The sequence below is a fragment of the Patagioenas fasciata genome, chromosome 6, assembly GCF_037038585.1.
Source record: "Patagioenas fasciata isolate bPatFas1 chromosome 6, bPatFas1.hap1, whole genome shotgun sequence".
Taxonomy (NCBI): Eukaryota; Metazoa; Chordata; class Aves; order Columbiformes; family Columbidae; genus Patagioenas; species Patagioenas fasciata.
In genome coordinates this window covers 31,646,861-31,673,496 of record NC_092525.1, presented here as the reverse complement: position 1 = coordinate 31,673,496, position 26,636 = coordinate 31,646,861, and the positions used below count along the sequence as shown (strand labels likewise).

The 26,636-nt window shown below is 37.8% G+C and overlaps 1 protein-coding gene across 6 annotated transcripts in view; it reads left to right on the top strand.

Moving 5' to 3' along the window:
• FNBP1L (formin binding protein 1 like) overlaps positions 1–26,636 on the top strand; it is a 56,593-nt gene that overhangs the window by 18,373 nt on the left and 11,584 nt on the right. For 3 of the 6 annotated variants that reach the window (XM_071810416.1, XM_071810415.1, XM_065842320.2), the window contains exons 2-9: positions 9,746–9,861; positions 17,825–17,878; positions 19,414–19,561; positions 19,966–20,028; positions 21,538–21,642; positions 22,148–22,276; positions 23,753–23,899; positions 24,525–24,728. In XM_071810416.1, the coding sequence (XP_071666517.1) occupies positions 9,746–9,861; positions 17,825–17,878; positions 19,414–19,561; positions 19,966–20,028; positions 21,538–21,642; positions 22,148–22,276; positions 23,753–23,899; positions 24,525–24,728 (966 nt within the window). The remainder of the gene's footprint in view (positions 1–9,745; positions 9,862–17,824; positions 17,879–19,413; positions 19,562–19,965; positions 20,029–21,537; positions 21,643–22,147; positions 22,277–23,752; positions 23,900–24,524; positions 24,729–26,636) is intronic. The other 3 variants (XM_071810418.1, XM_071810417.1, XM_071810419.1) reach the window with 3 other exon arrangements.

Below are 26,636 nucleotides of genomic sequence, written 5' to 3'. Positions count from 1 at the left end.
AATTGTGAGAAGTAATCTAAAAGTGAACACCAGGATATGTTTGTTTTATTCCTGTGCTATAAGTTTTATGAGTTCATTGTTTACTCAAGTTACTGTTTAGAAGTAGTGCCATGAAAGACATTTTGTTTAAGGATGCGTTGACTTGAGTTTAATATTTAATAAAGGTGCACATTATTTAGAATATGTGTGAGGAAAGTTATAATGGATATACCTTGCTCTCTGTGGTTTGAAACAGTGAAGTTGTGCTGCTGATGCTCAGTGCTGGGATTCTGTATAGATATTTTTATAATATGTTTGTACTAATTGTCAGAATGACAAACAGCATGATTCAACCCACACCAAACAAGTTTTTCCGCTTTCCACTTATTCCCCTGAGATAAGGCTTAAATGTGCATCCTCTGACATGAAATCCTCAAATGTGAAACACACCAGATTGGCTCTTCTACGTGGGATTTGTGCACCCTACTTGTTAAACACCGTTTTAAAGTCAGTTAAGAATGATATCCTCAGAATGGTCTGCTTAAGAGCTGAACAGATAAATACAAGGAAGTGATATTTGGATGCCAGGGAAGTTGATACTCTCCCTTCTTTTTCACCTCCCCCAGCTGTCAGAAAGTACTTCCTCCTTCTAAATTTGTGTCACTTGCTATCACAGTCATCCTGGCTTTTTGGTGAGTTCAGACTTATGGCAGTCATAGTTCTGAACTATAATATGGTCTATAGTATAGACTCTGACTAAGTTATATGCAAACTAGTAGTTATTTTATTTATGTCACATTTCAGTGCAGTTAAACTTTCACTAAAAATAGTGGAGTGTAATCTGTGTTTCACGGTAGTGCGACTGGACATGCAGAGTTGTGCATGTACCTGTAAAGGGGTGGAGATGTAACTTGATAAACAATGACTGTGTCCTGCAAAGCACTGGACACAGGCTTATTGCAACAGAATGCACAGCAAACCTTGTGGAATTTGTTTTCTTCCCGATTTGTCATGTAGGGCATTTAGGTGTTCTGGAGTATTCCATTTGCAAAACCTTTATCTTTCTGCTGTTGTCTTCTCTGTAGCTCTCCCTTTGTCATTACACCTCCAGGGTAGTAAGCTACTGCTCTCCAGGAACATTTAGCTTTGTAACAGCAATATCACTCCCTTCTTTTCACTCCCCTAGTGTATGGAGAGGAAAAAAGCCAAGTATGCAAGCAGTGCGTACTCTGCCTGTTGGATGCTGTACCAGACTGGCCAGAGCAGGCGCTTAACCCTTCTCTGGAGAAGCTGGCAGTAGCTAGGGTCTGTTTCCTGTTTCTGCAAGTTTTTAGAAAACAGATCCTCTGGAATGCAAAAATAGATTGTTGAGTCACATGTGCAAGAACTAGAGAGTGTCAGGGCTGCTTGCCCATTCTGTTTCCCGTGGATGCATTTTTAATAATATTGTGGAAGTGTCTTTAATGTCTAGAGAGGCATTTAAAACATTTTAAAGTTTTCAGAACTTCACCAAGGGATTGCCTAGTCATACACTAAGATATTCAACTTGTACGCTGAGTGTCAAACCATGTCAAACCAAAACATCTTTTCAAACTGGAATATGAAATGATCCTTTAAATAATTTTCCCAAAATAAACAACTTCCAGCGTTGTTTTCCAAGCCACATACTTTGTTCTTGCAGATTTTCTGCAGGTGAACATTAATCATGCAGTAAATGTGCTGGTTTTGTACAGAACTTCTGCTTCCTACGAGGCCTTGTGTGACCATTAAGCATTCTGCTGCTTCACTGGATAACCCCACTGCCTTACACTCCATGTTATTCCAGGGTCCCTGTAAAGACAGGGTTTTCTCCAGTTATTTCTTAGAATGAGCAACAGCATCTCTAAGCATTGTACAGACGCTAATACTTTTTTCACTGTGATGCGTCATTTCGCACTTCATTAATGGTTTAACTTGAAGTCTTCTGGCTCCTTTTGCAAGTGACATAACTGGGACTAAAATCTGTTTATGCTTCTGTCTGTTTGTTAACAGCATTCAGCCACTCAGAAGACTCAGCAAGTCCTTGCTTTCTGGCTTGGCTATGGTGAAAATAAGATTTTTTTGTTGTTCAGGGGAATGGACATAGTTATCCTTTGTATGTACAAGGCAAGTGTAATGCTGTCATTGTGTTCAAGTGTCAACTATTGTAATCCAGTAATACTTGAAAACGTATGATTTGTGATCTGCTGTTATCTTGCTCAGAACTGTTTAAAAATGGTCTGATGTTTGTTAAAGTAGGAATTAAGCGTAAAGTAAAACTAAGTGGAGAATTAGTGCTTCAGAATTAAGCTTTTGTTCAAATGCAAATAGGACTCAGGTATTTTACACATCTTTTTAAAAAGCATATATGAAAAAAATCTGGTTAATCTTTTAAAATCAAAAGTTGTTTAGTTAAACAAATTTCCTCCTAATTAAAAGTTTAATGAGATTAAGGGGCTATTTGAGAGTTAAGTGAATGGATTCTGATCCAGTTTGCAAAGTAGGATTTCCTGGTATGTTTGTATTCTACAAGCAGGGATGTACGATTAGTGATACCTGCTTTAGATGTGTGTGTGTTTATATTTTTCTCCAGGGTGGTGGTAAGAAAGTCCATTCTGTTTGCTTGGGATAGAGTATCTTACTTCCTTGCTAACTTGTAGTTAAAGATGTTAAATTAAAGCTGATCCATACCCTGGTGGTTTGTTAAAAAGCAGGATGTGAAGAGGCTGTGAAGGGTGCCCGGAGCCCTGCTGTGGCTGCGGTGTGCCACTTGGTAGAACTTTCTGAGGAGGAGAAGGTGCAGAGTGGGGCAGGCCGTGAGTGAGAGTCCCCTGAGAGAAAAGGAAAGCAGATCCATAGGTAAACTTGTTTGCCTCCTGTTACAGTGAGGTGAATACACTGTTTCAGTTCATATGAAGATGCCCATTCAGTAAGTGAAGAATTCTGGAGACAATTAATAAACGGGACCAATAGGAGTGGTTGTTGAGATACCCCCTGGGGCAGCATATTCCTTTCCTCTCTTGTCTGAACTTTGGTGTTCAGTGTCCCAGCTGGGAACTGTTTCAACGAATTTGCTCCGCTGGTAGAAGGAATGCTGTTTAAAATCTTGTTAGTCCAGCTGATCCATTCAGTGGTATGAGTGAACTGGAGTGCACAGCTGTCATCTCTAATGCCCGTCCTTAATGTCTTTCACCTGATCTGATGCAGAACTTTACTCTGTTGATTCTGGCAGCTCATCCCAAAAGCAGTCACAAACGTTTCTATTCCTGTTCAGTCTGTGATAGATTCCTGCACTTTGCTGTCCCAGCTGTGAAGTTGCTAGCCGCCAAACCAGACCTGCCCTCCTGCCACACCTGACTTTCCATCCCTTGCTGCTGCTCTGAGGAGATCTTTAAAGAGAAAAGCATAAACTTAGTATTTCTTTTCCTCAGTTGTGGCTCTCTGTTTCTAGCTTCACTTCAGAAACCTGATTGCTGTATATATTATCATACAGCATGGCATATACCTGTGACTTTTTTTTTTTCAACTTAATCTGTGAACACCTCTGCTTTGTTTCCAGTGTAGCTATGGCTTTTGGTGTTGCTGCTCAGAACCTTCTCATTGATATTAAATCTTTTAGTCTACAGAATGCTTAGCCTTTAAGTTTGCTAACAGCCACATTTTTTCCACTCTCTTTAATACTTACATTGTTTTCAGAGATGAATGGGGTATAATTTGTAGGTTAGTCTGGAAGCTACAATCCAGAACAGACAGAAAGCAGGAAAGCAAGACACTTTCTATTTAGTTCTTGGTATAGAAACAGTTCTTTTCTAGCTTTTAGATTTAAAACTAACAGGATGTTTTAAAAAAATAAAGTACTGTTTAGCTGGAAGCAGCTCTTGTCTGCCTGTTAATAGAAGCACATTACAGTTGCAAGAAAAAGAGGAAGACCAAATTGGTAATTACAAAAGCATGCAGGCTGGAAGAGAGAAGAGTGATAATCAGTTCAGACAGTAAAATAGAAGAGCTATTCTTCTGGGATAGGAAGCAGGAATGCATAGAGACAAAAGTAGGAAAAAAAAAAAAACAATTAGGCACTGAAGAGCTTTCAAAGATCAGAAAAAACTGAAATATATTCTCAGAAGTAGATTTGCGTAACATAGTCTAATTAAAATACAATTTTATAATTAATTTGTTGTGAAGACAAATAGGCCAAGGTATAGTATATTTTACTGGTAACTTCTTGTTATTTATGTTTATTTCTGATTATGTTTCTTATAATTTTAAATGTAGCACATCAAGTAGTTCTTTGCACAAACATTGCAAGTTATTTTTAAAATAAATAAATTTACCTGGAGTCAACTCATTCTTGTAAAATGTTGAATTGTTTGAACTTAGTTCAAGGCCTTGATCTATATTAAAACAAACACCCCAATCCCCAGACAAACAAAAAACCACCACAAAACCCCACTCACCACAAAAACAGAAAAAAGCAAGCTGCAAAATATTTCATAGAAACACTTCAGATATTTCAGGATAAGAGTTTCATACTTCACATATCTTAATATGCGAAGCAGTTGCTTTTATAATGTTTTGTAACTTAAAATATTTAATTTACTGAAAGGAGTTGAGTACTGCTGACTCAGGAAGCAAAGACATCACGTGGAATTTAACCTATCATTTTAATTTATCCATAATTCAGGTTCATTTGAGAAACCCTCATGGGCTTTAATTGAATAAACAAGAACTGCTATGATCAGTGTAGAGTTACATCATTAGCCACATGTTCTTAGTTGGATTACTGTGGACTTGCGCTTGTGTGGTCAAGTAATTTGTTACTTTTCCTAAAGTGATAATAAAATGCAACATTTCTATCCACAAATGCACTGAGGCTTTTTTGATGCCAAATGTTCTGGGTTTTTCCCTGAACAAGACCCAATTCCTGCTTTTCCATGCTCTGAACACTATTGGTGGAATGCTGTTAGGCTGTAGTATGTGTTCCCTTACACTGGACTGCGTAAGTGTTAAGAATTTAGAGAGCAAAATATGGGATTGAGTTTTTAATCTCCCACTGACTAAACTGGAAGTTTAGACTGGCCAAGCTATGCAGCCTGGAGAACCAAGAATTGGGGAAAGAAGCTGATCTTGTGCCAGTGCTTCGAAAGTGCAAATCAGATCACTTGGGTAAGTGCAGACTAAAGTTACAGTCAGATGAAAGTATGGAAATAATGATGTACAATTGAGTCAAAAGAGAATAAAATGATGGTAGCATAATTAATGCAAAGTGTCATGATTGAAAATGAAATGTTTTATTAAAGAATATATTTTAAAGATAGTGCAGATTTCAGTAATTTAGTTTGCTTAAACTTGTATGTAGATGTAGTTCTGTGTTTAAGAGGTTTCTTAAGGCTTTCAACTGTGTTGTCTGGAGATGGCCAAAATGGAGGTCAGTGAAATGGAAACTAATCAGCAATTTAACGTTGATGCAGTAAACTGGATTTTATTGTAAAGGAATCAGTAAAACTTTTTTACATAATTTGATGACACAGTCTCAGCTTTTAATGCAAGTAGAAATGCTTTCCAAAGTTGATGAAAGCTGAACACTAACCCTTTAAAGTTTCAGTCTGGTTTAATGCCTTGTACTTGTAACCACTGTATAAAATAGTGTGTGGACTAGCTGCTGATAGCTTTAGGAAGACTAAAGGTTTGGTATTTGTGCTGGAACGTTCTCGCTTATCCCTCAGAAGAGGTTCTCTGTGTAGGTGAGTTGGTGGTTTTGTGTTTTGGTGGTTTGTTTTCTTTTTCATTATTGGTTCTTGAGGCTTGTTTGGGGTGGGGGGGGAACAGGTATCTGTAAGAGGGGGAGAACAGATGGTTTAACCTAGGAAAGGGTGTTTTGTCTTTGGTGCAAATTTCATTCAGCTCGGCTCCTTGATTTGATGCTTCAGCTATTGTAGGTCTTACTGCTATCTACAAAAACCTGATAACTTTAGAACTTCATAACATTGATCTGTGGTTCCAGTAAATAATCTGGAAGTAGAATTTAGGGAGGTAACATTTCTTTTGGAATAGTCTGTGTTGACCTACTACAGATTTTTTTGGTGAAGTGTCAGATTTGTTTGTTTAGCATGTAGAGACTTTGAACTACATTCCAGCTTTTGAGTGGGCAGTCTCTACTTAGGGTCACCATGCATTAGTTGTCATTAATCAGTTTAATGATAGTCAACTGCAGTTTTAATAAAGTTTTTTACAAAAAATGCCTGCTCAGCTGCTAAGAAGTGTGGGGAGTTACTAGACAAACAGCAATATATATTTGCCTTGAAATATTGTTGAGAACATACTTTGCCATCAAGGTAGATATTGTGGGATGTGCTTTTTAAAAAAATTGCCTTTTGCTCACAGTTTTCACATTTCTTATAAAGGAGTCAGCCAAATTAATACAATGATGTATTTCTTTTGAAATTCCAGGCTTAAATTTTATTGCAACCCTTTGGGCCATTTTCTCATCTGTACAGTACTGCCTGATTTTTCCGTTTATATATATATATATTTTTTTTTCCCGTTCAACATATCAATTGGCTTGTGTCTCAGTGCATTAATTTGATTTCCTTTGTAGCAGTGTGGAAGATTTTTCTCCTTGTGTTTTTTGGATGAAAAGGAAACTTTTTGCTGAATCAAGACCAAGAGCTCAAACATGGGTCCCTCTGGAGAGAAGTTAAAAGGACCATGAGTAAATTTGTGACTCATCTCTACAAGCTTTTCTGGGAAGTCCATTCCCTTCTCTGTATTCATTGATGTTGCTTTTATCTTTTGCTCATTTATCTCAGTGTCATTATTGAGCAGCGTAAGGTGATTTTTGTGACTGCAGACTCTCATTCATTGGTTTATTGTTTATAGAGAATTTGAAAATTGTGAAGCTGTGTTTGCTTAATGTATTTTTCTTTGTAAATTGAGAGCTCTGTTCTACATCCATGACTAAAGAGGCATCATCAGCATGTCCAGTGTAATGCAGATAATCAGTTTTTACATGAGAATTTATTATAGTGTTTTCATTTTGAATACAAATCTACAAATCATCTGTAGTTTTTGCTGACTTTTTGTTTGTGGGTTTGTTCTTTTTTAGGCGTCCAACTTTGGTCATTCATAGCGAATATATGGGTTGTTTTTTTAAATTCCAGTAAATGTGGACTAGTGGCCCACTAAATTAGGTCAGCCATTCCTTGTCTAGGAGATCATGAACGCATCCATAAGTAGTTTCATAGATGTCAGTAATGGTGGAGGAGCTGGGCTAATGTAAAAGTCTGCAGAGTGGTGAGGATAGCTAATGAGTTTTATTACTTTTCTTACACAGGATTTACTCCACTCAGGTTGTTCTGTGTATGTTCTGTGCATGTTTTCTCATAAGGGAGAAAGCAAATTCTTTCTTCCCTTGAGAGACTCTGGGATAATCTTTGCCCAGAGCATACTGATTCTAGGATTACATGAAGAGGAATTGAGGAAGGCAAGAGATTTTGGCACTCGGTAAGGGATGAAGCACTTGTAGTAAAGCATGAGGGGAAAATAGCATGTCAAGTGTACTCATTTTTTTCCATTCCAGTTTTGTATTAGTAGCAGAGAAGGAATTTCGACCAGTAGAGTCCTTTTTTGTTGGAACAAAATGTTTGGAAAGCCATCCTTTCTGGTTACATGTTTGGAAACATAAGTAATGTGGTGTTCCGTAATGCTAATGAAACCTTAGCGGCAAAGGGGAGCTTTGTGGGCTGAAGAGCCTAAGTAGGACAGCAGAGGCTTTGTTTGGCTGTGCACTGGGGGAAGTTGCTTCTTAATGGTACTGGATGTTGGCTTCAGGCAAAAAACACCTTTTGGAAACTTCTTTTGAATGCCAGGTTAATGTTGTCAGAGTAATTACAGAACTGAGTAGAATATTAAAAAGAAAGGCTTCTTGAGATTAATGATGTATTTTTATGTATATACGCACCGGTGGTTTGACTCTGCAGTATGATAGCTGTCTCCCTCTTCCCACAAACAAACAATTCATATGCAGCTTTTCTAAAACCAGCAAAGATACTTAGTGTGGAGATGTCCAGCTGGTGCAAGGTGAACGCATCAGAACAATATGAGATATAGGCTATGGTTTCCCAGATATATTAAAATCTGTTGTTATTCCCACTCCTGTTGGTGGTCTCTCTGGTGAAACAGGTGAGGCAAGGTGGCAGCGGTGTTGATGGAGTGGTGCAGAGGCAAGAGCACACGGCTGGTGGGGAACAGGAGGGGTGCCTTGGGTGCCATTGTGTGCTATTGGATTGAAGTGTTGGAGGCACTAATGGCCATGGCTGTTAGCCCATGATGTAGGATACTAACAGCTGCGAGGCAAGATTTGAGAGCAACCTTAAGCTCATTAAGTTATTTTTTAGTATTCTTGTAGGTTGTATATAGTTGTGTTGTCTTCAGTATCTCCTTTGGTGAATATATTTTCCTTGAGTCTTAAGCCCAACAGCATTTAATGGTATTTTTTGATTTAACTTGAGATCACTCCACTGCATGTTGAAAGTGAACTTAAATTGCTAATACTAAAGGTCGACATAATTCACAAGGTTCAGACAAGTTACTGAATCTGCAAGACACAGCTTCTGATAAGCACCGCTCACAGTTTTTTGTGCAGGTTAAATAGCCTTTGCCTAAAAATGCTTTCTTTACCTTTTTTTTTTTTTTCATTTTTTAAATTTACTGTGCAATGTATTTGAATTCAGCGTATACAGGGCACAAACTTTGATGTTGCAGTTGCTTGTCTTTTTGGATTAGTAAGTAACTGTTAAGAAAAATTTACTGTAAATGCTGTTGTAAGCTGAAAAACCTTGGTTTTTCCACCGTGGCAGATTTTTTAGCATAAAATACAAATATGCACTAGACTAAAAAAATGGGCTAGACTCTATTTTTTACCTTTGTTCCACTAGTTTTTTAATTTTCAACTTGTTCTCATTAGCATATCCTCCGCTTATTGATCAGTACAGAATACAGTGGAAGATTGGTTCTGAAGATTATTTAATGTATTAAAAATCTCCAACTTTCTTTGGAAGCCTGGTTTATTTTCAACTGTTGCACTTAATTGTTTTGTGCCTTTGTTTTGCTATAAATTTCTGAATGGCTAAGGACAAGTTTGCTTTCTTTGAAATCTCTTGCTAGAGCTGATAGTGAACTCTGTGTATATAGACTTGCTTTAATAAATGTTTTTCGTACGCAGACTACACCCAACTTAGTCATGCAGCTATAATTTGTATTAGTTTTCTTTCAGTGGGTAATTGTAAGAGTGGGAGTAATTATTTGTATCCAATGGAATTACAACTTCTTGTCTTTTAAAAATGCCAAACACATCTCTCTTGTTGAACAGTCTTTTATTTACCTAACACTGATCTTTGGTTATGTCTTCATAATCTCAGTGGAAAAGATCCACTTGTGAATTGAAGGATTTTTAGGGCGAAAAACCCCACATTTACATTGTGTAAGTGATCAAAGACTACCTACAACTTAAAATGCAAGTATTTAGAGCAGTTTTTAAAGAAGGAGTTAAACCAGTGCCTGCATATAAGCTTACCATTCTGGTATATGGCTGGTGTGTACATATACATGTGACTGATTAATAACTTTAATTTAAACTTCTATCCAAGTAGCACACATTCCCCCACAGCACAACTCATAAATTATGTCATTTCTGGTGCTGGTGTGATTCTTAACTAATTCTGGCTGGTTTTGTTTCCCTTTGTTTTTAAAGGATCAGTTTGATAACTTGGACAAGCATACGCAATGGGGCATTGATTTCTTGGAGAAATATGCAAAATTTGTAAAAGAAAGGATAGAAATTGAGCAAAACTATGCAAAACAACTGAGGTAAGGATTTTTTTTTTTTTTTTATCTCAACACTTACTTAAAATTACTGTATCAGATGATGGGCAAATATGAAATGTCATGATTATTGACCATTTTTCATTTACAGACTGAATTAGATCAGTAGTTATTTTCATCACAGCCAATTTCTTCTCTACCAGTCCAAACCAGAAAATTATCTTTAGGTGTGTGCTTATTTGCTTTCTTGTTTTTTGCCTTCTTCCCTGTGTTCCAAATCACCCTTCAGATCTTTAAACTAAAAAGGTCTAAGACTTAAATTTTAAGATTCAAAAAGAACCATGGTGATATTTTTCCACTATCAGCATGTTTGTTGCAAAGTGCATTATCCATATCTATGTCTTTGTGTGTGTTTAACCAGCTCCAAGCCTCTGCTACTAATTAATTTCTCATGTTGAATTGGCAAGAGCTACACTACATTGTGTTAAGAAATCTGATTGAGATCATTGAGTACAACATGAGAAAGCAGCAGATCTTCCTGTCCTTCGAGCACACCCTTTCCGTAGCTGCTCTTGTCCCTTTGGGTGAGACTGTAACCCAGCCTTTGTCTTAGCTCCCCAATTTACTTACTGTTGGTCTCAGTGAAACATCTTCTAGATCCAGTAGGAATTTCTGCTCAGGTATCGTACAAGCAGAGCAGCAGCAATGACATGACAGAGAAGCACATCCTTCAGAATAAAGTAGGATGGATTTTTACCGAAAGGTGCACACAATGCTTCAAGAACAAGATTTAAAATAAGACACTCTTGTGAACTTGGCGTTCTCTGTGATCTGCTGTCTTGAATTCCTTTGGGGATTCAGCTGAAGCTGCTGCCTACCCCTTGTCAGACTGAAACTCATAGTTGCTCCTCTGTCCATCATCTTGTCATTAGCAAACTAGGTTGTCGCCAGATAGAGCATTGAGGAATCCTTGGGCATAAATGCAGTAATGAGGTTCGTAGCTGAGGCTATGAGTGTTCTCTGTCTAGGCTGCTCATTTCCTTTTTGATTTCTTCATCTGTTTGTTTGTTTGATTCAGTTGTGTATTCACATCACATAATAATCCATTACTTAACTGAAGGAATTTTTTCTTAAAAGGAAGGAAATAAATACCACTTTTCCAAAGCTGATGTAGAAGAACTTCAGGAGGTAAAAGAAAGTTTGAAGCATGCATAGCACCAGTTCATGACCCAGTTTTGATTTATTTTGCGTTGTCTGTTTAAAAATGGAAATGTGTTTTATTTGCACGGATCTATCCAGATGTTTTCCTTAAATAGTATGAACAAATGCCATTTTGCTTAATTATATTTAAAGGTTCATTCCACAGCTAGCAAGATGAGACACCACATTATTACTTCAGGATCTGACTGAAAATAGGAAACCTCTGTTCAGCATTTTACTCTTTGGGGTAAAACTATTGATTTTTCTCAAAGTGTCTTTCAAAAACGAAAGAGTTATGTCAAGTACCCCTTCTGTCAGATGACTGGACTGCCAGTCCACGTGCAGTAAGTATGACAGTTTTGGGAAGCACAAGTCTTGCTGCACACGTGTTGTACAGCGCATGCACGCACTCCTGCCTGCTGCCAACGAGCGTCTGGACAGCACATACACAAGTGGGTGACTGATTTTCTGCCAGTAGACCGGTTCATGAAGTTCTTTGATCTTCTTGCCTGTGTATTCCTTGTGTGGGGGGTGGAAATTTATTGTTAGTGAGTAGTGAACTGTCTTGTGATAACAACTTGACTGCAGCTATTGATGCTCTTGAGGACATTCACTGTTTTTACCCATGTAAAACAGTCCTGAGGTCCCAGGGGAGGTTGAGGTCAAGCAAAATTTTCACCACCAGAAGCATTATCTATCCTGCAGCTTGCTCCTGACAAGTTCTGAGAGAGGAGATCTTGGGGATGGACTAGGGTTCCAGTGAATTTTAATGCTAGCAGCCTGTAAGGTAGATATTGATCTCTCTGATAGAAATTTCTAGCTTATAATTTCCTTGTAACTGAGATTTATTGTGCCATTGTTTAGTAGATGTATAAACAGTACAGTGAGTCATCTGGTAGTTCTGTGGCTCTCGATATTTGGAGGAGAGACCAAGGAAAAACAAGTTCAATGAGGAAGACAGTGCTAGTGGTGTATGGTGGTATTTTTTTCTGTCTTGGTTTCAGTATGGGCTATGAACATTCTGTTGAGATTGATGATGATTCTTATTCTCATAGACTTAAACCCAAGGATGAAAACTTGGGTGACTTTTTCATAACAGTTTTCGCTAATTGGAGTCTGTGTCCTGGCAGAAATTCATATTCACTTGTGTTTACCCTTGCATTTTGAGAAAGTATTTTTTGTATACTGTCATCACTTAGTGATGAGACTTTCCCAGGTGCAACAACTGCTCTGGGTCTTCTAGGAGATGACAAGTCACGCACGTACATCGTATGAGGAACTGTTTGAGTGAACTCACTATTCTTACTGTATGTAGTTATTGCAGTTTATGGCCGCTGAATAATTCCGAAAATAACAACTTGTGAGAATCCTGTCCAAATGCTGGCTTTAGGTTACAGGTCGTTCCTTGCTGTTGTTGGATAGGCAGTTCTTGATACTGAGAAACACATAAGAAAAATTGAAACCATTGAGGAATCCTTGAATGTCTACAGAGGAAAAAAAAAGTGTCTAGAGAGCTTATCTTGTCTTTGCAATATATTTTGTTTTGAAAAAAAGCAACAATGATTTCATTATTTTAAGCTTATGAAGGAAAATCTTTTGTGTTGTGTGTGTCTGAACTAGTGTATTGTGGTACCCCAAGGATTGTGAAGGTTAATACAGGCAGTTACTAAGGTACAGGGATGTGAATCAGGATAAACATCCTGCAATATGCATTGTAGATTAACAGTTTTCATTTAAATTATATGACTGTTTAATTTGTTTTTACTTTATAACTGGAAAAAAATTAGTATGTGTCAAATTACTGGGCTCTTGGCTTAATTTTGTAATTGAATTCTCAGATGCTGTTTTTGATCAGCACAGTCACTTAAAAGGGGTGAGGTCAAGGTCTGTTTTGTTTATTCCCACATCATCACACACAAAGTAATTCTGGAGGTTCACTCCCTTTTTGTTCTGTCTGAAGCATTATGATGCTTGAGAAGACAGAGGAGTTCCATGTGCTGTGATGTTAGGTAGAAATACAAGTTATACCGGCAGTTATAGGTGAAGCTACCTTGTGGAATAAGATTTCTGAATTTGGTCATTTTCTCTATTGCCAGTTTAAAGAAAAGAGAGATGATTGTTCTTGAAGTATTTGAGTGTTTCCCTTTAAAATTGTACGATGTGATCTCTGGAGATGTCTAGTTAATCTTAGGAAATGTATTTTTCACGTTCCTTCTACATACTATTGTTTAGAAGTGGGGTTTTTTTCTAAATACAGTATTAATATATGCACATGTCTAGACGAATGAAGACATATCTACCACAATTTTATATGCAGAAAGTTGGAAACATTATATAAAATGGATGTAAGCTCAAATGTGAAGCTGGGGGCACAAATTATCACCATATGTGTTCATTTCTCAAATCTTTCTTCCTTTGATTGGAGCTGAGAATTTTCGCTGTTGATTATTATCCAGATATACAGATGTGGTGGATTTTTTATAGTGATATTTCTGCAAGCCGAAACATATGAATTCTCAACAATTCGAAGGATATTCAGCTTTATAGGCCCAAATTCTGTGTTACAATTTTTTTTAAGAGTCATCTCTTCAGTTAAAACTTTCTCTGATGGCTTGTTGCTAAATGCAGTTCATTGTCACTTTTTTCACCCAGTCCATAATGTTGATGTGCAATCACTGAAGCCATCAGAACCCTATTGAAAGTATTACTTGATGTATAAGTTTCAAATGCCTTTAAGTATTAACTACTTTTTTTTAGTAACTTATGAAAGCAGACTTCAAAGCTTGTTCTCAGGCTCGTTTGTAATATGATGGAGAGGCTGCAGAAGTTTGGTGTAAGTAGAGCTGCTGAGCTGCTGCCATAATACAAATTTTACCATCTCAATGCTCCAGCTCCTGTTCTTTATGTTCTGTGTTAATTGACTGAAGAAAACTTAATTTTGAATTGATAAACACAATTTTTGTGCAAATGTCATAAAATTTTATGTAGATGCTTTACGTACATGGCTATAAATCTAATTTATTAACTAGGGTGCTTCTTGAAACTTCTGGCTACACAACTGCGGCATTACTTCTCTTAAAAATCAGTAATACTGGTCCAGGCTGGTATCTCACTGGTGTTGACCTGAGACCAATTTATACTGAGAAGAGGGGTTATAAAATTACAGGAGCAGCACAATTGGATGTGATGGACGAAATCTGCTTCGAGGTGGCCGGAAGAGAGAGTGTGGTAGACAAAGTTTAAATTGTACTTCCAGGGAGGACTAAAGTGTCATCAATCTACAATTTTATAAGGAAGTATAGAGCAATTTATTCCGTAGATTTGGTTCAGTTCCACTGGTTCTGCAATTACTCTGCAGTTTTCTTCTAAACTATGCCAGATCCATATCTGGATCCTGAGGATTTGACACACGTTTAGATAAAAATGTTAAAGAATGTAATACCACCTTAAAGTGTCAACTGGCTCCTCTTGGAAATAACGCTTCACTCTTCACATCCGCGCTCTTACTAGGTGCTTATCAACCTGCCTTGTTCAAAAATTTAAATCTAATTTCTCTGGTTTTCCTAAATGTCAGTGTTCACTTCTTGGAAAAGCCATTCATACTTCATCATTCCCATGAACACTGGCTTTTTTCTCTGAACCTTAAATTCTGTATTTGCTTGTTGTTTCATATTTATTGACTTTGATTATTGTATCTTGTGCTGGTATTGAATCTTAAATCCTGATCACGCAGTGTCACAAAGCTGGATGTTCCTGTGATCCTAAAGCAGACGAGGTTGACTGCTGAAACGGACTTATTAGCAGAAAAGATTATATCATATTTTTGTCTTCCTAGAAATAGTAAACAGTTGCCTTAAAAAATGAAACCAGAACAAAAACCAGCATACTAGTAAATAGTCTATATTGGTGAGCCTTCTCTCCTGACACTTTAAACTATGTGGTTTTTAATAAGTGGTTTCTTTTCTCATTTTTAACACCTGAAAATCTTGCCTTGAAGAGGCTCTTGTGTGGTTGCTTGGCTACAGCATTGGATGCTTGTTACGCATTTCACCTTTGGAATAACAATAAGGTGAATTTTAGGAGTTTCCTATTCATTAATAAACACTGAGCAGCAAAGCAGAAATGTAAGGGAAAATGAAATGTAGGGAAATTGTTAGCAAATAAGGTTGTTTTTTATTCTTTTACTTGGGTTTATGCATTTTCCTAATAAAATGTCTGCATTTAATCCCTACCAAGTAGAACATTACAACAGGCAGTGTATTCTGGTGATAGCAAAAAGAGGTTCTTGTTTTAACTTCAGTGAGAAAGTTCTTCAAAAGTGCCTACAATTTTTGTAAGCTAGTGTTTATTCTGTTTCTTAGTACCTATTGATGTAAAAAGGACTTGACTGTGTTACCACGGTTGTGGTTTCTGGCTGTAGTCTCTGAGGGTAGGGAAAGAGACAAAGGCTCTAAGTTTGCTGTTCCCACACCAGCTCCCTGCTCATATTTTGCTGTATGTTTCATGACTGAACATAGTCTCATAACTTGGACCCTTGCACCATAGAGATAATGACTTCCAAATAAATAGATTTGAGAAACTGCACAAGGTTACTTTAGATGGAAGCAGGATTAGCACCCTGGTTTTAATGATAAGGTAGCTCATAGTTCGTAACAACCAAAGGTACACACAAACAGTGGGAATGAGATACAAAACATGCATGCAAGTTTTTGTTTCATAGAATCTTTTCTTACTCCTCTCCTGTTTTTCGGTAGCATTGGGGGTGTAGATTGCTTTGTGTAGTCCACTCCTTTGCTGCTTTGGGGGAAACTGTTTTGGGCTATATTAATAATTATTCTAAGAAGTCAACAGCCAATTGTCTCAATTACTACCGGGCAGACAGATGGAAGAACTGTATCCAGAGGCCAATTAAAAGACAACTGTTGAGGCAGCTCAGCTAGGTTTGCATTGTTTTATACTTCTTTTCTGCTTGTGTGAATGTGTAAAATAGTTTCTTTACAAAATATCATCTCTTCACACAATACAGAAGTTTGAATAAAGTCTTTTTCACACCAGCTAAAAAGCAGCAGGATTCTTTGCATAATCCATGTCCACCTCAGCGTACTTTGAGAAGTCTCCCCTGACAAGCCCAAGGCAAACTCTCTCTTGAAGAATGATTCACTTGTGTGTACTTGTTTTGTTGGGGTTTTTTGTTCGTTTGTTGGTTTTGTTTGGTTGGTTGTTGTTTTGTGTTTGTTATTTTTTTCACGGAAGGTATGATTATTTAGATATGTACAGGGGAAAAATGGCCAGCGTTGTGTTGCTTCTGTTTGTGGGTTGTAAAGCAAATGATTGGCATGCGTTGTTTTCTGCTGAGATGTTAATTCACACTTAAAAATACAACTTCGATAGTTACAATGAGTGAGATCACAACAGGCAATCTGGTTCACAGCTTAAACATGAAGAACAAGATTTTGATGAAGTGGTTTTAATGTTTGGAAAATACAAAAACTTTTTATGGGGGTGGCCATTTGTATTTAACTACTGTTCTATTTGATTTGAGTCGTAGATCTCTCTTTAAATACTGTTTTCTGGTTTTAAAAATGCACAGCAACTGAGATGTTTCTCTTTGACCACAGAAAGCAGAAAGGTTGAGGGTAAGCAGCTTGAGAAAAATCCTATGTTCTACCTGTTTCTCTTCTGCATGAAAAAAACATTCTTTATTTGCTGTAAAATGACAAACTCTCTCAGGGAAAGGAACTGTAGCAGAGTTACAATGTCAATGTTTCTGTTTCATGGAAAAAACTGACCGTTTTGAAAATTACTAGAATAAAAAAATGAAACCAATTGAAGGTATGAACATCCAGCTACTAGAAATGAGAAGGAAACTTGGCATTTTTTTCCCAAGACTGACAACTTGTATCCTTTTGAGTTTCAAGAATTTTAAAAAGACCTCATTGCTGTCAGAAGAACAATATGGTAAGGCAGAGTGCTGTGCTGGAAGAAATATGTACTCAGAAATTTAAAGCAAAGGCTGATGTACAGGAAGATCAGAATTTGAAAAATCACTGGACATTGTCTCCTCTTATCCCTCAGTCTGTAAAATTCCGTGGCTTTTTTCGTGTTCATCACAGGATTTTGGATATTTGTAGCAATATCTGTAACTGCAAATATTTTGTGGTTGGTGGTGTGAGCCCTGTATGCCTGTGTTGTTTAAGCTCTAGGGTAGAGTAGGTGACGTGGTTTGTATAATGTTTTTAAGGTGCTGTTCCTGCATTGTATGAGAAGCAGATGAGCTCATGGCAGTGAAATTGGATTGTGATACTGTGTAGCGTGCTGACCCTTGGGTTGTCTTAAGAGATTTTCTTGATTTATAAAACCTGATATTTACAACACTGGTCGTAGGGCAAAATGTGAAAATCTTTCCTGAAAAGAGATGTAGGCTCTTCTCTGGAAATATCCTTCTTGAAGATTTGGAGATGCTGTGGTTAAAGCCTTTGACCTGAATGTACGCTCACACATTGGTTTTTTTCTTGTCTGCCACCTGCTTTTGCACGTGTGAAAGGATGTTAAATAAAGAACTCTTTATTTTATGCCTAGTCACTGTGCAATAGAGGTTTTAAAATACTTACATTGTTCTAAGTCGAACTTTGACAATGCCACAGATTTATGCCTTGTGTTATCTGAAGGACCCTTACGACAGAGGGAATAGGTTTGTTTCTTGAAGTCATTAAAAAGAATAACTTGTTCGTGCAGTATTCTATGTGTATGTCTCTTCTTCTCTAAAGAGTTTCTGAAATAGCACCTTTTTTTTGTTTTTCCTTAATAGAAATCTGGTTAAGAAGTACTGTCCTAAACGTTCACCCAAAGATGAGGAACCCAGGTAAAAATGTGCATTTCAAGTTCTATGTATAAGAAACAAGGACTACAGTATACTCTGTCCTTTTATGACTTTTTTTTTTAAGATCAAATATTTAATTGGCTAGGATAACAAAATAATTCTGCTTGGCTTCGTGTAGTTCTGGTGTAGTTCTTAAGTATGAAACCTGAGTTTACATCTGTTAGTATTTTAGAGTAGTAAACATGGCAGGTTGTACTTGCTCCGTTCCAATTAATTTTTAGCTAGCTCAGAGTTTGAAAGTAGAAGTTCAGTATGCTATGTACAGGCTAGTATTTTTTTAATAGAAAAACAATTAAGTTAGGGTTTTTTAAAGATATATATATGGAAAAGCAATTTTGTGTCCTTAGGCTGTGTTTTTTGCTTAGTTTAGTAGAGTTTTTCAGTGCATTTGTATGGCAGTACAAATATAACTATACATTTGTATACCGAGACTTGAGTGCACATAAAATTGTCGTGGTTTTGGCAAGAAGAGCTCTTAAACTGCTGACTGACTTTGACTCAGGAGACAAAATAAGTGAATGTCTAACTGGGGGGGAGCAATTTGTACTGAAGAACTTTATCATTATTTATCAGAGAGGTGCCTCTTTTTCTGTCCATGTCCATAGCCATTTTTTAATTTATTTAGAACACTGTACTTTTTTTCTTTAGGGATAACTCTTAAGAATGAAAGAAAGTAGACAGGTTGCAGGCTGCAGCCAGAGCACGTGCTGCGCACAGTGCCCGAGAAGTTGTGCTGGGATTTCCTCTGGCGCTTCCGACTACTTAAAGACCCTGGAGTATGGGGAGTGGGATTTTTAGTGCTAGGGTGGCATTTAAATTCCCCAGAGCCAAGCCTATGGAGATGGCAGTATTCCACGGTTAAGAGAGAAAGATGTATATTTTAATGCGGTGCCTGTTGTGTTTTTTTTTCCTTTCTTCCCTTCCACACACACTTTCTACCCTTTGCCCCTCCTCTTCCCCCTTTTCAGTGCCAGCCATAGTGGCACCTTACTTCCAGCCAAGAGGTGGGCAGGCAAACAGGCAGCTGTCTCCAGAGCTGACAGCATACTTGTTCTGTAGATCATCCATCGGGATGCATATGAGTGCTATGATTGGCATGTTCCACCCTCAAGACTACCAAGTACATCATCTCTGCAGCAAGTTCAGCCTGCGAGCCTAGGGACGTATGTATCCATTCCCAAGCTCAGGCCTCTCAGTTGGCAGCTTAGGAGATACTACTATACTACAGGGCTTTCCAGGTAGTATCTTCTTCTTTCTTTTCCATCCACAAAAATCCACATTCTTATAAAATTTATTTGAAGAGACATTGCAACTTATAGTACTTGCTAGGCTTAATGTAGGCTTTCCCAAATTGCATTGCTACTGTAATTCAATTAGCATTGAGATAAGGCTTTACTGTAAAATATGTATGATTTAATTTTGGGCTTTTTTAAAAATCTGTTCAGGAGTGCAGTCCATTTAAAACCTCTGTCTCACTTTTTGTATATGTATGTTTGTGCGTGTGTGCTTTCTGTCAGGTTTACGTCGTGTATTGCCTTTTTTAACATCCTTAATGAGTTGAATGACTATGCAGGACAACGAGAAGTGGTTGCAGAAGAAATGGGACACAGAGTGTACGGCGAATTGATGAGATATTCTCATGATCTAAAAACTGAGAGGAAAATGGTAATGTCTATATTTTTATTTGATAACAGCACATCAAAATGGGTATGTCTTGTAATGAATTCGTATTTTTGTTTACCCAATTTAATGAACTTAGCAATAAGTAGGTTTTGTAATACATTGATGAAAAACACATTTAAAGTTTTTATGCATTTTTATGTACTGGTTTACTACAGTTACTAAACCTAAAAATTAAGATCTTGAGAGACAGTGCTTACTAGTAACTTTTTTGCCAGTGTAATTTTCATCTATGATACTGTTCTTATATTATTAGAAATGTCTTCCAAAGAGTATTGGTAACTTATGGGAGATACTGCACATCATAGTGTGTCAACTAGAGCAGGGACTAACTAATGTTAATAGTACAGAAGAGATACATAAATTAAACTTATTTGTGGTGTTTTTAGCATCTTCAGGAAGGACGAAAGGCTCAACAGTATCTGGACATGTGCTGGAAACAGATGGATAATGTGAGTTTGTGGTGTTGTTTATTTTCCTGTCCATGTATTACTGAATGTCCAAATAAGGCTTAGTAACATCCAAAATACACTTCAATGTGTTTGCAGTCCCCTGCTTAAAACAAACTCCTGTAAACAGCTGCTGTGTGTATGTTTGAGTGGAGCCTTGGCATTTATCCAGCGTAAAGGAATCTGTTGTTAACAGGGGTACAGAGTTCTTTGGTTGCTTCTCCATAGGCTACTTGTTGCTCAGAGAGTAATTAATAATGACAGTTTGTTTATATGAAGATGAAATCTTAAGTAACTGCATTTGACTTGAGTTTAGGGGCTTGTTACATGAGGTCTGTTCAAGAATACCACTGTAGACTATTGTACTTTGAGGAAATGGAATTACTTCTTATGAGAGAAATGCAGGAAGTGAATTTCTCTAGAACAGATGATAAGCTCCTTTTTCTTGAGACACATGCTTTTAAAGATGAGAAAATATAAAATTCAACCAAGCGTGTTCAAGATGCATTCTGATATTCTGCTGGATTTGTGTCTTAAAAATGTATTGTATCTTTGATCCAGATTACTGTGAAGCAGTACCAGAGATTAGTTTCCATTTAGTTGTTGTGGGCCCAGATAAGCAATGTCTTGCTTCAGTATCATGTGGAAGAGTTCAGTTCCCGGTCGGACGATCAGAGCAGGAGCAGATGCGGCAGTTTTTGATGCTGTCTGCCTTCACTGGTTCCCAGAGCTCACCTCAGTCAGCCGAGCTGGGTGCTCTGTCACTACCCCAGTGCGGAGTCAGCGTGTGAACTGCGCGCAGCCCTGGGCGGACACGTTCACCTCCGTTGCTGCCTTTGCACGGGACGGGAGAGCCGCGCTCACACAGGCTCTGCTGCCAGTTTGTCTCTAGACACAGTAACTTCTTGAGCTGCACATTTTGTCCTACAGCAGTTGTCTTGACAACAGCCGGATCTATTGAACATCAAGTACACTGAATACTGTTGTCTGTGCTGCTTACGGCTACGCCGGTTGGTATCAATACCAATGATAGTGGATAGGTATGCTAAGATCTCGTGATGTAGATAAATCCTTCCAATGACCTTCAAAATAATTTAGTTGAATTTATTAAATTAAAATTTGTAGAAGGGAACTTGAAAATTTTAGTACACAAATCCAGGTTAAAGTTTTTTGCCCCCTGACTTTTTTTAGGTTATTGAAGTCAGGCTAGAACATGGACTTGTCTGTTTGTAATGAACAGTGGATCTTTGTAATAGATTATTTTTTATTTTGATTATATGATATTTTATAGCATAATTACAGTTGTTTCTTTGTTGGTACTTCAAGGAAATAGGTTTTAAATAGAAAAGTTGAAAGGTTTTGAGACTTGTTTGCTGTGAGAACAATGTATTTACTTAAAAGTACTTAGTGCATTTAAGATATTTAAATGGAAGCTTTCATATTTAGAATTCAAAATTACAAAACCAAAAGGGGATAGTGGCTGTTGAAGCAGTAAGTTTGTGGCTTTCCTAGAGCAAAAAGAAATTTGAGAGAGAATGCAGAGAGGCGGAGAAGGCACAGCAAAGCTACGAAAGGCTGGACAACGACACTAATGCGACAAAGGCTGATGTTGAGAAGGTAAGAGCTGTGTCATTTTTTTCTTTACTCTCTATTATAAAAAAAATATTTCCATGGTTATTATCAGTACTGGAACAATATTCTTTGTATAAAATATGCATGTTGATGTGCAAAATCAAAGTTACAGTAAAGTATGAGAGAGCGGGGAGAGGAAGTCTGCTTTGTTATTCTCGAGATGATGCTGTTGAGATGGTGTCCGCCTTAAACAGGCAGGCTTACATGTATCAGGTATCCTATGGTACATATGTTCAGTCACTTCTGTGCTTTTTAGGACAGTGTTTAAGCGATGTGCTGAAGGGAGCTAAAATGCTCATTGCTCTCTCTGTATATAACAAATCTGGTCTGTAGACTGTCAGTGTATATGAAGTCGCACGTTCTGTTTATTTCAATTATAAGGATGACTTGTGGTTAGTGGTTTTGCATAGTTGGTAAAATAAATTAAAATAATGCTGTTTGTCATTAAAAAGCACAAGACACGTTTGAACTGATAACACTTTCCTGCTAGGCTAAGCAACAGTTAAACCTGCGCACACACATGGCTGACGAAAACAAAAATGAATATGCTGCACAGCTACAGAATTTTAATGGAGAACAGCACAAACACTACTACATTGTCATTCCTCAGATTTACAAGGTAAAATAATTAACAGAGAAAGAATTATCCACTAAAAAAAAAATCTCCAAAATAACAGTTTAAATTTGAAAAGCTACCTCTTCCCTGAAAGATGATCAGATTTTCTATCACGAAATTAGCATAATCTTGATAACAACCTGTGTTTTATCCTGAGACTGTTTATGGTCATTATGCTCAGACTTGTACTGAAAATATTTTGTTGCATTTTCTATGAAGATCTTATGTTTTATAGACCCTTTGTTTAAATATTGCTGAAAAGGTATGGCAAAATAAACGATTTAGACGAGGGAATTGAGTGTACTATCAGCAAGTTTGCTGATGACACTAAGCTGGGAGGAGTGGCTGACACGCCAGAAGGCTGTGCTGCCATCCAGCGGGACCTGGACAGGCTGGAGAGTTGGGCAGGGCATAACCTGATGGAATTTAACAAGGGAAAGTGTAGAGTCCTGCATCTGGGCAGGAACAACCCCAGGTTCCAGTATAGGTTGGGGAATGACCTATTAGAGAGCAGTGTAGGGGAAAGGGACCTGGGGGTCCTGGTGGACAACAGGATGACCATGAGCCAGCACTGTGCCCTTGTGGCCAGGAAGGCCAATGGCATCCTTGGGTGTATTACAAGGGGGGTGGTCAGTAGATCGAGAGAGGTCCTCCTTCCCCTCTACTCCGCCCTGGTGAGACCCCATCTGGAATATTGTGTTCAGTTCTGGGCCCCTCAGTTCAAGAAGGACAGGGAACTGCTGGAGAGGGTCCAGCGTAGGGCAACAAAGATGATGGAGTGGAGCATCTCCCTTATGAGGAAAGGCTGAGGGAGCTGGGGCTCTTTAGTTTGGAGGAGACTGAGGGGTGACCTTATTAATGTTTATAAATATATAAAGGGTGAGTGCCACGAGGATGGAGTCAGGCTCTTCTCAGTGGCAAGCAATGATAGGACAAGGGGCAGTGGGATCAAGCTGGAACACAAGAGGTTCCACTTAAATTTGAGAAAGAACTTCTTCTCAGTGAGGGTGACAGAGCACTGGAACAGGCTGCCCAGGGAGGTTGTGGAGTCTCCTTCCCTGGAGACATTCAAAGCCCGCCTGGACACATTCCTGTGCGACCTCACCTAGGCGTTCCTGCTCCAGCAGGGGGATTGGACTGGATGATCTTTTGAGGTCCCTTCCAATCCCAAACATACTGTGATACTGTGATTTGAGACATCTGGGTGCTTAACAAAACAGAACTTAATTAAGTTAAAAATCAAGTCCTTTCAGACATAGACTTAAGATGCCCAGACCAGTAACTACAAGGAGTTGATACTCATTGATTTTAAATATTATGTAAATATTATGTAAAGGACAGGACTTGCCTTATTCTTTTTAAAAACACATGTACTGTGCCTACAGTACTACACTGTGATGACCACAGTAACTGTGCACATCAGGACTGGGGAAAAATCTGCAAATAAAACCTTTATTTTCTGTTACTTTGTGCTTGCAGCAACTCCAAGAAATGGATGAAAGAAGGACTATCAAACTTAGTGAATGTTACAAAGGCTTTGCTGACTCTGAACGCAAGGTTATTCCAATTATCTCTAAATGTTTAGAAGGGATGATCCTTGCAGCAAAATCAGTTGATGAACACAGAGTAAGTAGCATCGTGGGACTTTTTAAAGGCACATGCGCAATTTAACTGGTATGGAAGCTCTGGAGAGGGGGAAGACGGACTTACCCCATACATTTAACTTTCTGTTGTCAAGTATTTGTCTGCGTGAAAAGTTCCGTGACTTCAGTTTTAGCCTAAATGGTCACTTCCACTTTCAGTGTCTTTTCTCTTCCTGTTTTATTGCTTTCTCATAATCTGAAGATCTTTGATGCTTTCTCACCGTTTGATGGCAGCTATTGGCACATCTTTATATTCCTTCTAATATGGGTTCTTCCCTATCATATCTTACTGCATCTAGTTTCTTAGTGTTATCTTCATTTCAGTGCTAAGTTGAAGGATTAGTGTAGTGTAGTAGTTTGGCCCTAAAGCATGTCCTGTTGAAGTATTGGGGAGTATTTGCTGGATTCTGAATAGCACGGTTTGCTTTGATTTACACTCATGGTAACACTGCTGAGAAAAAAGAACATAGGTTAACTTGATCTGTCTCTCGCTTCCTGTCTGTGCACTGCTGCAGTTGAAGGGAAAATGCATGTCTCCATGGTTTTTACTCTCTGGTTCTGGATGGGTTTGCTTGTTTTGCTTTTTAAACTTGATGTTCTATGTTTAGGACTCTCAACTAGTGATAGACTGCTTCAAATCTGGTTTTGAACCTCCTGGAGATTTTCCATTTGAAGATTACAGTCAGAATATTTACAGAACTATCTCTGATGGAACCATCAGTACACCAAAGCAGGAAGGAATGAGAATTGATTCAAAAACTACCATGGGCAAGGCTAAAGGAAAGCTGTGGCTATTCGGAAAGAAGCCAAAGGTAAAAATAAAGAAATTACTGTTCAGAAAATCAAAATGTGAAGATCTAGATTGCATGGCAGCAGCAATTTATTTTAAAATAACCTTGCCTGCCACTGTCTATTAAAATACGTGTAAGGATATCTGAAGGTTTGAGTAGGGTTGGATAGTTATCTTAAAATTCACGTGCTCACTGGGGGAGGTTTTCCAGTTTTTCTTGTAGTGATTCGTGTCTGGGAATGTTTATAACAGTTATTTGCCATTTCTGTAATGTTTCGAAGTTTCTGTAAAGACTTTCTGCAATTACATAGAAAAGGGACTAATTGTGAATGAAAAGTAAGGGGAGGAGGAGTATGCTTTGGAATCAGACAGACTTCAGATCTCTCTATATACTACAAAACATACTACAGAATGCAGTCCCCTTCTGAATGTCACATTTTGTAGATTTTTACATATGGGAGTGTTGTATAGATTTTTATTATACCTGCTGCTAGTTTTCAAAACTTCTGAGGTTTGTCTGAGAACATAAACATTTCTAATACCTCATTGACAAAATATACTGTTGAAGCTCCATCCAGGTAAACGTCCCAGAAGAAATACTACTATGAAATAGGTAAAAATATTCCTACGCCCAAGAAAAATCTGAAAGCAGAGAAAATTACTCCTTTCTTGTATTATTATATGAGTTTCAAGTAACACTTTCTGGGCAAGATGCCTTCATGGATCAACAAAAAAAGATTATTAAGACATGCATTAGCTATATAAATTAATAATGATGCATATGCCTATTTAAATTTTATGCTAGGTCTTTATTTAGTATTGGAGCATATCAGTGAGTCATTTTAATAATTCCCACAAATTTCTGTGAGGTTATTTTAATGCTTCAAGTCAGTTTCTGCCGTTTATTATAGGAAATCATTCGTAGAGGTTGTTAGTGGTAGGATTTAATTTCTACTTGACAGGATTCCAAGAAAGCAGATCTTCAGAGAAAGAAAGGATATAGCTGGTACTTTATTCCCTCCTCAGTTATATTATGTAACTGCAGCTGTGTGCTAAAAAGAAAACTGATTCTTTACTTTTCATGCAGTGTAATTAATGATCGATAATAGTTTAAATGTATTAATGCATTAGAGTATCTATTGCATTTGGCTGCAGAGGTGGGAGAGATTCAGCCTGTTCTGAAATTAAATCGTGGTTACCAGCTGGACAAGATGACATCGTTCTGAGAATTTTGGAGAGGGAAGCTCTGAAAATTTGTGTTGGTTTTCAAGCTGGACCTTGGCATTTACTGTTGTAAGAAAATTCCCCAGTGTGATGGCAGCTGAATGAACCTGACAGGGCTTCCCCTCCTCTTTCTTTTTCCCAGTTTGCTCACTTTGTATGTAGCATTCAAAGAGCCAGTCAGCCTTACTGTTTCCTGTATGGAACCACAGATACACATACGTGTATACGTACTACATGCATCTCTTCCTTAAGGACCTGGAGGAAATGGAAGATTATGTCCCTTTTTATCACCTGTTTTTGGGGAAGATGAAAGAATGCTCTACAAAACAGCAGCTGGGAGCAAAATACTTATCAGGAGATACATATTTAATTCCAAATACTATTTACAGGTTTTAAAAGATACTCTTAAATTAGCTAATACAAAAATACGCTGATTTATTGTAGGTGGGGTAGTCGTAGTGGCCTTTAGTCCTTTGTTTAGCTGAAGCTATGGCTGGTCTTGACTTCCAGATTACATTTCCCTGTTTTTTGATGTTGTCAAATCTATAAGTCTTTTGGAAAGGGAATGAGTTGTGCAGCAGAAGAAATAGAAAAATCAAACTGAGAAAAAGCAGCAGAGGTGTGAGAAACAAAAAATGAGGGAAGCAATTTGGAAAAAAGAGTGGAAGATAGTGGGGGAAGTTCTTGTGATGACACTGGTTAAGAT